General features: G+C 30.8%; 3 protein-coding genes across 3 annotated transcripts in view; 1 reads left to right on the forward strand and 2 right to left on the reverse strand.

The window, feature by feature from the left end:
• LOC111829287 overlaps positions 1-5,582 on the forward strand; it is a 6,473-nt gene extending 891 nt beyond the window's left edge. The window contains 2 exon segments of the mRNA XM_023777993.1: positions 5,400-5,452; positions 5,455-5,582. Coding sequence (XP_023633761.1) covers positions 5,400-5,452; positions 5,455-5,582 — 181 coding nt within the window.
• Positions 2,485-3,491, reverse strand: LOC17879952. The gene has a single exon (XM_006284491.2). It carries the CDS (start codon positions 3,322-3,324, stop codon positions 2,722-2,724), a length of 603 nt encoding a protein of 200 aa, XP_006284553.1. The 5' UTR covers positions 3,325-3,491; the 3' UTR covers positions 2,485-2,721.
• A 1,435-nt stretch (positions 5,583-7,017) lies between the features above and the next one.
• On the reverse strand, positions 7,018-11,097 carry LOC17878247 (transcription factor bHLH68). The gene is made up of 8 exons (XM_006283767.2): positions 10,606-11,097; positions 9,984-10,377; positions 9,595-9,675; positions 8,989-9,054; positions 8,769-8,834; positions 8,306-8,371; positions 8,174-8,218; positions 7,018-7,620 (listed from the first exon to the last, which is right to left on the reverse strand). Exons 1-8 carry the CDS (start codon positions 10,932-10,934, stop codon positions 7,426-7,428), a joined length of 1,242 nt encoding a protein of 413 aa, XP_006283829.1. The 5' UTR covers positions 10,935-11,097; the 3' UTR covers positions 7,018-7,425.
• Positions 11,098-11,405: the final 308 nt, after the last annotated feature.

Here is an 11,405-nt window from a genome sequence, read left to right on the forward strand (position 1 = left end):
ATGACAATCATTCAATATAAAATTTAATTACACTATAAGTTATAATCAAATGGCAAAGAAAATGAAAGTACTTAATCATATATCATTCAACAAATTTTATAAGCCTTATTGGTGGAAAGTTATTTAAAATCATATATATATAAGTAATGTTTCACTCTCTTTATTGTTCCATTTTGTATTTATTTTTTAAAATATAATATTTATTTTTAATCAAAAAAATACATTTAATCATATACATTAATTCATACTTTAAATTCACACTTTACTACTAAAATGAAACTGAAAATTATATAAATTTCCAAAGACTATTGATTTTCTTTATTGAATTTCAATTAAACACAATATAAATTATAATTATAACTCCTCTAATTTAATTATTTTAAAAATGTAACTTACATCACTTCTTATCATATAAATAGCCATTCTCACATCCTTATCTACCATATCTCATATCTTCATTATTCTCTTTGTTTTTTTTAAAAGTTCTTGCATGGGGTGAAAACTCATTTAAAATATTATTGTAAGAGTTTGATTAATTATTTAGTTTAAACTTTTGTTTTCAATTTTATTTATTTTTTGTTTTTATGTATTTATTTATGTTTTCATTGTTTTTTATATTTTTAAATATAATACATATGTATAATAATATTTTATGGTTATAAGAAAATCAAGCTAAAGAAACCATCTTCATTCTTTTACTTTGGATGTTTGTTTCTTTCTCACATATTCATGTATATTTAATTTATTTTCAAAAGTATGTAATTTTTTAACAAAATAAACTTTTTATTATATAATTATCAAACCAATTTGTAAGACATTCTTTTAAGAATAATGATCCTTATATTTAGTTTGTGATTCAACATGTAATAATACAAAGAACATTATAATTTGTTTTAACTTTGAATTTTATACTTGATTTCCTATCTAAAAACAATTTGATATTCCATTTTCTATCTATTATATATATAGTACAAGGATGAAAAATATAATTAAACCTAGAAATATAACTTAAATTAAGAGGAATATAAAAAGAGATTAAAAATAAAATTATTTCTTGGGAATTTTTAAGGTTTCACTCTTTCCTTATTGGTCCATTTAGCATTTATTTTTTAATTATAATATTTATTTTTAATTAAACCAAATATCTAACACATTTAGTCATATACTTTAATTCATACTTGAAATCCACACTTTACTATTAAATTGTAACTTAAATTATATAACCTTTCAATTGACTATTTGTTTCCTCCATTTAACTTCAATTAACACACTATAAAATATAATTATAACTCCTCTGATTTAATTATTTCAGAATTGTAACTTACATCATATTTTATCCTATAAATACTCATTTTTACATCCCCCTCCACCATATATGATATTCTCAATATTTTCTTTATTTAATTTTTAATGTTCTTGCATGGGTTGAAAGCTCAATTAAGATATCATTGTAAGAACTTGATTATATATTTGGTTACAACTTTTGTTTTCAATTATATTTCTTCTTCATTTTTTCATTGTTTTTTATACTATTAAATGTATAATACATATGTATAATAATATTTTATGGCTATAAGGAAATGACTTTATCGATGGATTCAAAAATATTGATTTCTGACCATCGCACCATAAGAAAATCAAGCTAAATAAACCATTTTCATTGTTTTACTTTATATGTTTTTTCTTTCTCACATATTCATGTATATTTATTTTATTTTCAAAGTATGTAATTATTTTAACAAAATATTTTTTGTTATATTCAAACCAATTTGTAAGACATTGAAATAAATAAAATTTTATACACAAATAAAGGTAATTTTGTGTATATTTATAAGTTTACACACATATATGGATAAATTTCAACATTTTTAGTGGTTGTTTTGATAAAGTTTGAAAATGGGGTAAATTTAAAAAGTGATATTTTTAAAAGGGTATTTTCTAAATTCTCCCAATATCATTTCTATTTATATCATTAACAATATTATTGTTTTATCAAAAAATACTGAAAAGTACTAAATAAAATTACTATCAAAATTGATTAATTGAACAGTTAATCAACGAATAAATTCAAAAGATATGAATGTATGTTTCTATTGTATGATTTAAATAAATAACATGTAAAAATGTCATAAGCATTAAAATTTATTTAATCTATTTTTATAAATAATAAATAAATTAAAATAATTAAATAAATATACAACAACCCGCGCATATGCGCGGGACATTACCTAGTTTTTGTATAAACTACTAAAACCAGCTGTTTTAGTGAATTAAATTGCACGAAACGTTATGGTTGGTAGATGAACAACTTGAGAGCGACATTGTGTCTTAATTATTACTATTTTCTTTACTTTTCGTTTCTCTTAAAAAATCTTGAGTGTTTGCGTCCGCTAACATAGCAAATTTTAACAATGAATGTTATCTATATTATGTTATGTGAATTATTCCGAAGTTAAAATGTGAGGTTACCTATGGGTTAGCAGATTCACCTATATAGATTCTTCTCATTAAGATAGGAATATATATATACATAGCAGCCATGTATTCGACGAGTATTCGACATTGAAATGAAAACATATCTAAGAAAACTTGTAAATCACCGACTCACCGACACTGTCCCAACCCCAATATATGTATACTAAAATTTGTCCTTAGGTTTTCCTTCTGCAAATTCAACCCCCATAAAGTGAACAGACTGAGTTGGTCACAAAAGAGCTCGGATCATCTAACCCATCCGTCGTGGTACGGTGACTCTAATGTGTTAGCCATCTTCTTTTGCATCTTAAGGTTCTTATAAAACTTCTTTATAAACTCTTCCGCTGCTTTGTCCACCACATGATCATGATCTCCGCCGTCCTCCAACGGGAACGGCGAATCCGTGACCCTAAGCTGTCTCACAGCCGGAGACATCATCAACGGGGACTCTCTGATGGCTGTCGCCGCCACCGTCTTTGTATCATTCTCTCCTAATAGCTCAAAAACCTTCTTAACCGCTGCCTCCACCGCATCGTCTTCGTTTTCATAACCGCCGTGGACGCGGCGTTTGCGTTTGCACATAAAGGCCAACGGGTCGTAGCCACGGACGCGTGTGGATGAGTTGACGTCAGCACCGCCGGTGGAGCTAGATCGACGGCGGAGGTTAGTGATGGCTTTGTTGCCTCTCTTAAGCATTAGGTTTAAGTCAAGCATGAGCTTGCTTTTGACCGTACCGGTTTTCAAAACGCAGAAGACGATGCGGACTATTTTCCAAAGCCTCTTGGCTGCGACTTGAGCGTTTTGTTCCATTTCCATGTATAAGCCTCTTTTCGCTTCCGAAGCTTCCATTTTTACTATATTTTCTTTTTGGAGAGAATATGTTTTTTTTTTGTTCTTCTTCTTTTGTGTTGTCGTCTCTCTCTTGTAAGATTGGATTTGTCATTGGAAGGAGGGAGTAGATGGTATTTAAAGGATAAGGAAACTAGTATATATGAAAAAGGATATTTTAAAGAATTTTTTTTTTTTTTTTTTTTTTTTTGTAAAGAGAAGTAACCTAAAACCACAACTTTAGGGAAAAAGATATTTCTTTCTTATTAAGAGGTTGGAGTAGTCGCCAACAAAGAAGAGTCTTCTTTGTACGTATGGCAAAAAAGAAGAAGTCTTCTTTGTATGATTTAATTGCATTATTTCTTCCTTTTTGTGTTCATTTTTTTATATTAGAACTAAGCTATCCACAAATCATAACACATACATATCTAACCGTTAGATGATGGAAACGAAAAATAGAGCAAAAGGAGATTTAACTATAGAGTAAGCAACCAAATTGTAGCTACGGTGGTTAGGATGTTTCAAAAGTGACTACTTCAGAATATCATTCGTGAATCATAGAGTAAGAATTAAGTAAACCAAAATATCATTCGTGAGCTTGTCATGAGTACCGAATTTGGCAATCTGATCTACAAAGATTGTGAGTCGGTTAGTGAGTTTTGCTTATAACAAAATCGGTTAGTGAGTTTTGCTTTTTTGTTCAGAGTTAAAAAGGAAATATCGTTTTCTTAAGACTTTTGTAGTTAAGTTTTATCACCTCTAAAATAGACTACAATTAACAAATACTTGTAATCAATAACTACTAGATATATGGCGCGTTGTGTTATGCATTGCAGTTCTAGGCATGCAAGTCGATATGTCGACATGGAAACCGTCCAACTTCGGTATTACCACTAAGTAGGTACTTTAAAGTATAACCTGATTTCAAGATGTCACACATGTTTAAAGATTTTGCGTTTATAACATCACGTCCAAATCAAATACAACATTAAGTATGATTAGATTGTCCCTAAGTGTGTATATGTTCTCCAAAGCTTGCTATAAACTAATTGGATATATTAATTGAGTCATGTCTTAAAAGTTGATAGCAAATTTAGACCGTTGCCGTAGCCACTAAGGCGATCCAACACATTAAAGGAAAATGTCATCTTCGTACGTGGCGATTAACATTTACTTTGCTGTCGTTTAGAAAAATTTTATACGTGTTACTTCACAAATGGACCACCCCCTCACAAATTATTAATTTTGAAAGTAATGTTTTTATACCTTCAAATGGAATCTACACTAATAACCACAATCTCGAACAAAAAGGCCTTTTAGTCAATTTCAAAGTTTCTTATATCATTTACTAACGTTGTTTATTCTTTGATAAATAGAGATGTTCTTGTTCGGATCAGAGAGCCACACCTAAACATTATGGATGGTGCTGGCAAAACTGATAAGGCCGTAAGAGAATTGTACCGCTTTTCATTTGTCTCGTTTTATCGATCACACATATAATAATTTGCGTATAAAACTCTCGATATAATGCACAGTGTAGCGACATGCTATATTCCATTTGTAAAAAATGTCACCATGAAATGTCATTTCATGAATCAAACACGTACGTAGGTAATCGACCAGCGTTTTGCTTTTTTTTTTTATTATTAGACCCATGAATTTTGCTTTAGGTAGTAGTAGTACTAGCCATTAGTACTATACTGTATATAAAATCCTAGTAGAGCCAGTAGCCACAAAACTGAGTCGAAAACGACAGCACGTGTACGTCGAGAGGGAGTGGAAGCGACATGCAGTTTTTTTTACTAGAAAACTAATTATTAGCGAAAACGACACTCCATTTCCATTTCCTTCACAAAATTCATTTTCTAACCTTATTACATATAATTCACAAAATCTGATTGTATCAAGAAGGCTAAATCTATTAATTTCACTATAATCCTTGTTTTTGAAAAGGAACTAGTCTTTGTTTTTTAAATCAAAAAGAGAAAACCACTCTTTATTAGTTTATTATATATTATTTTTCATTTGTATTAATTTGTACGTTTAGAGCTTCATTATTATGTTGTGAATCATTACAATTATTTTTTTAATGAATAATGTTTCATTTTCGGAGTTTTCATAAAGGAGCTTTCGAAATGGGCCATGAACATTAGAGCTTAGACGTGAAGGCATCTCTATATAAGCCAATTATAGCCACCTGTACGTGTCCATTAACTAAGGAATTAATATGGAAATTCCCATTAGCTATTTATGTATATATCAATATCTGTGGTTTATGATATTTCTTTTGTTGTTGGTCTGCTGCTTTTTTATTGGGTGGAATTAAAGATTCTGTATTTTCTGTCAAGTAATGGTGTTTTTATTTTGTCATCGTTCTACATAATAATGTTTATCTATTTGATCAATATAATAATTTTTTATTGTATCTGGTGTTATGGATAAATCCCATTATCCACTATATTCTGTTCCGCAATAATATGATGCACTGCAAAAGAGAAATTATATTAATTAATCATATACTGTATGTTATGATTTTTTTTTTATTTTTTTGTGTCATTTCGATTTGTATTTGTTGCATTGTTCAGTTCGATATATATAAACTGAGTTCAAAATTTCAAATGTACAAGTAAAGATAAAACTCGATTTCTTCGTATCTTGAAAGTTATATTGCAAAAGTTTGATGCTACATTTCGCATCTCATTTGGGGAAATAAAAGACATCTTTCACAGTATGCGTCAACACTAATTTATTGCAGTCCATAGTGCAACTTCAACGTTAAAATACGTTATTATAAGAAAACCATATTGTAAACTACAAATTGCTTTATTCTAAATCTTGTCAATAGGTACAAAAATAGCATAATCATTGTTAAGATGGAATAGTAATCAGCTAAAAAAAAATTGAGAGAAATTTTATTTGGAAAAAACAGGTTAAACTCTACCAAACCGATGCATAGATTTCACAATTACAAATAACAGAACCGAACCGGCGTAATAAATAAGCGCGTGAGCGATGAGTGGACAAAGATTATTTGGTTGGGGTTAAGTAATGGGCCAACTCTGTTGTATTGGGCTTTTTACTCATCAATTAAAATAAAATGTAATTGGGAATAAATGTTTATTCAAAGTCAAAAAAACTCTTTAAGTTAATTACAGTAAATTACCGCACGTTTACGAGAAACTGTTACCAATTTACATGAAAACGATAACATTCCATCGGTAATAACATTCCATGCAAGTTTGACTATTAGTTTACGTTGTCACAGATTACCAATCTGATAAAAAGAAAATTGTGGTAACCGTATAAATAATACAACCCCTTAACAAGTCTACTTCACGTTTTAACATAAAATAACCAAAACGTTTAGTTTCGAAAACAAAAATCAAGATTCAAGCCATGGACGCTAAGAACTCCAAACCTGATGCAGCCAAGAATTCCGGTACGAGCGGTGGTTCCGGTAGCGTTTCCGATGTGGGTAAAACAATGGTTGCACTAAGAAGTTCTTTGATGATCTTCACACCAAAGAGAAGAAGTGAAGAAATAAAATGATCAAAGTAAAATTATCTTCTTTCTTATTTTCTTCTTGTTTGTGACCATCCTCCAGTTCACTAATGAAGTGGAGTACAATTATTAACTATCAATAAATAAGATTCACAATTTCTGAACTATTTTTTGCTTTTTTTTTTCTAGTGATTTTCTTTTGTCCACACAATAGAGTAATTAATAGACATATATCTTGATTATAGTGTATAATAGCAAATTAAAGATACAAACCACGTGGAAGTAATTAGAATAAGTACTTAACCACAAATTACAATTAACCGGTAAAAAAAAGAAGAAGACAAACAGTATCCTAACAAAGAACATAAACTGATGATCACTTTGGTCATATCATCATCTGACAACACATCAAATGATGAAACGCCAAATGCATATACATCAGACGCCAAACGCAAATTCTCTAGCAAAAGTGTTTTAAACGAAGTGCTTTTTTGTATAGCATCATGAGCAATCAGCCTTGGAAACTCAATTTGTTGTTTTCTCAGTAGACTGACTGCTCGTGATATTATATCAAAACATCTCTCTAACGTTGGAATTCCACGTGGCATTAACCCATTTGGCTCAGTGGAAACCGGCGGATCCGAGTGCCGGAGCCCAGTAGTCGGCGCCGTTGTCGCTGCCTACTTGGAGTGTGCATGAGATTGGAACAAGACATAAACCTCGACTTCTCAGATCTTTCTTAGGTTCTTCACTTGCATTTTGAGTGTCGGTTGACGAAGACGCTCCTCTTCTCTTCATGCACTGATCATTCACGAGCTAAAAACCATATCATAAAAAAAAAATTAATAAAGTCATTTAAGATTTTCTTATGCATTGTTTATACGTTATAACAAAGTAAACACATACAATACCACCTTACTAATTACATAAATCTATAGTATTACAAACTTTTTCGTTGTTAAATATGGCATATTATATATTATATATAGGAAAATACAGTGACATAATGTTAATATAGTAATAGGAGAATATTTCATTGGAAATGACCGCCAAAGGAATTTGAAATGCACGTATATGAAGAAAACAATTAAGAAAAAAAATATATTTAAATAAATTTAGGGACTTTGTTGATTTTAACGAACTTTGTTGGTTATAATACTGTAAGGGAGGGTGGAAAAAGCTGGCGACTGCATCTTTTTATATTAATTCAACTTTACTTTAAAGAAAACAGTAAAAAGAAGAAAAAGATTGTAAACTAAAGCTTTCCACATTTTTAGATTTGGATTCAATTGATCCAATAAAAAGTATAGTGAACCATAATAATATACACAAAGTATAATGACCCCCAAAATAAAAATAATGGACGCACCTGACCAGGGTCTTCAGGAAATATGCAACTCCTATCTCCTTGCAACTAACCATAGTTGAAGAGAGATTTTAGTATATATGAGAGAAAAATAGTTTAGTGTATATCAGTATGGATATTAAATTTGGTGCTTACATGTTGTTGTTGTTGGTGCCTCATATTCCCGGAGGCAGTCGTACCAAAGTAAGGATGACTCAGAGCCTGCAACAGTTGCAAAAACAACATAAATACTTTTTATATAATCACATCAATCATATATTACTTAACATGGAGAGAACAAAACTTTATACTATCTTTATTCTCTCTTTTTTATGATATATGTCTATTTTTTTCATAATCATCATAATTTTCGTCCATCCATGAATATACTGATGCATGTTCATATACTGTAATTATTATAGAGATACTTAGCAAATGGTGTACAGATGAAAATAAAAATTAGACGGGAGTAGGAATAATTTACTTATCAGTAATCACTTGGATTATTTCTCTGACACATTTTGATTTTTAGATGTTAATTAAGCTTTTAGCATTATTATTTTTTTACTCAAAAGGAAAAATGAGAATATATAGAGTTTGGAAAAGACGAGTCACACACCTCAATTTGACTCTGAAGGAATCTAATGTATCCAATAGCTTCCGACAGGACAGAAGCCGTGTCAGTCTGCAAAAGATGGGTAAAAAAAGGAAGAAGAATGATTTAGATTAACAAAAAAATGAAACTAATATTGATGTTATTAAAAAGTTGATTTGATAAGGGAATAATATATCAGACGGCATTAATAAAATGTGCTTTTGTTAATTAAACTAATCTTTACCTTTCCAAATGGAGATACCAGCTGATGAAGCGCTGCGATGCGGCCTCCTAGTTTCTCCTTTCTCACCTTTAATTATCACCATATATTTAATTAATAGCATAAATTAAAAAGCTTTCTATATACAAGATGTGCATGTGTGGTTGTATTTTTTTTACTAATTACCATGCATAGAGGAAAACGTGCTTACTAATTAGTTAGTAGAAGTGTGATTAATAACTTTGTACTTCACATTATACTATATAAGACTGAATCCAAAGTCTCTATTTCTTCGTTTCAAAAAGCAAACCCGAAGTCTCTCAGAATGTATATATATATTCTATAGATTTTAATTGTTTAGAATCAAAGGAGTACGTTGATATTGATTTTTTTTTAATGAAAAGGAATAATGAAGAAGGAAGAAGAAGACAAAACAAGAAAGAACAAAAGAGTTACAAAACACAAAAACCACACAGCTTATTCTGTGCCCATTCTGTTTTGTTTGCTTCTTCTGTTCTCCTTTGTGTTTGTGTTTTTGTTTTGTTATTATGATGTCAGGGAGATCATTTTATATACAGAAAACGTCATGTAAGTTAACGTAAAGTTTCGTTGATATAATCAATTAGTTACCTTGAGGGTTGATTGTGACGAAGGAGAAGGTTGTAGCCTCGGCTTCTTATTAGTAGACCCACCAATGTCTAAGCTGTTACACTTCATCACCAATATAGATAACAAACAAAAACAAAGACCAATTAGTCATCAGTCAAAAAAAAAAAATCATAGCAAAACTTATTCTGGTTGCGTATTCAATTTAGATCCAAACCTTAAAATAAGACTTGGTTTGTCCTGTTCTTTTTAAATGACGTATTAGATTTCACTTTTTCATAGTGTGATTACTAATTTGTATGTAAATTAGATCTTATTTCCGAATTTTCTCTCATTATATAACATTATATTAAATAATTTTATTTTTAACTTTATTTCATGAAAATATATGAGATATGTAGAAGAAGTGTTACCTCAGAGGATCGATCAGGGGGAGTGCGTCTCCCTTCGGACAAGTGAAGACCATTGTGATTGCTAGAGAAATCCAACATGTTATTACTATTGTTGTTGTTGTTGTTGTTGGTGTTGTTATCGTCGTTGCTGTTGAGGCTTGTTGTGGTTGTCGTAACACAAGATTTGTTAAGAGGTGAGTTCGGAGAAGATATGACATAACCATTGTTGTTGTTAATGCTATTCTCTTGTTTGATGTCAACAGGCACCATTGAAGCTTGCTGGTGGCTTAACACTTGTTCTTCCCAATTCTCCAGTCTCATCTTTCCTTGGAAACTATGTTGTTGTTCTTCATCATGTTGATTATGATGGTTCAAGATCTCTAGTCTCTCTTCCTCTCCCATCATCAATCCACCCCTAAAGTTCACAAGAAAACATCCATAAATATATATTAGATTGTTTTTATATATATATCAAAACAAATCAGTAATCAAAATTAAGTAGCAACACACGAGAAAAAAAAGCCATGAAGTGAACTAGTAGAACTCAAGTAACACACAAGATCATGTATTGTCATGTGCCTAGAGAATATTTCATTTTGGAATATTTTTATAGAGGGAGAGAGAGAGAGAGAAGGAGAGTTACAAAAGCAGTTGGCTAAGGCTCCAAGACTCAGGAGGGAGATCATTGCTTTCAAGCCAAGAAGAGAGGTTAGGGTTATTAGGCAAAGACGGTGAAGAAGAAGAGGAAGAAGAAGTCGCCGGAGATGGCAAGAAGTGCGGCAAGAGAGTCGGCATCATACGTGGTCGAAGATAATTGTTGTTGTTAGGAGTCATATGTGGTGGCAACGGCGCCTGCTGATGACCTATCAACGGTGGTGGTGGCCTCATGCCGCCGCTTACGTTCCACCAATTAGGGTTTCCGGCCGCCATAAGCTGTTGAACCGGCGAACTCTCTAACACACCTCTATTCATCACCTTTTCTCTCTACTCTATCTCTCTCTCTAAATCTCTTTGTGTTAACAAATCAGAGGCTTTGGAAAAGCTTTGAGAAGTGTTTGATTCTTTAACTTAAGTAGTTTTAGTTTTCTTGGAGAAGAGAAAGAGAGAGAGAGAGAGAGAAAACTCAAAACTAACTTAAATTTTGATCTCATTTGATAACATGTGTGATGTTAATTTTTATTTTTGTTATTTAATTTTGTCTTTTTCCGCTCTCTCTTTTTTAATTTTTATTTTTATTTTCCTTTTCTTTAGGTTTATTTTATATCATATATTTACTTTTTTCCCATGCTTTTTTCCATGCTTTAGCTTTATCTTAAAGTGGGGCAGAGAAAGGTGGTAGCTACTTTTATTATTTAAATCAATACATTGGGTTGAGAAAAACAAGCAGAAAATTATTATTTTTTATTAAGGAAAAAGAATTATTCGAATATCTATATATACGGT

The sequence above is a fragment of the Capsella rubella genome, unplaced genomic scaffold (genome assembly GCF_000375325.1).
Source record: "Capsella rubella cultivar Monte Gargano unplaced genomic scaffold, Caprub1_0 scaffold_7, whole genome shotgun sequence".
Taxonomy (NCBI): Eukaryota; Viridiplantae; Streptophyta; class Magnoliopsida; order Brassicales; family Brassicaceae; genus Capsella; species Capsella rubella.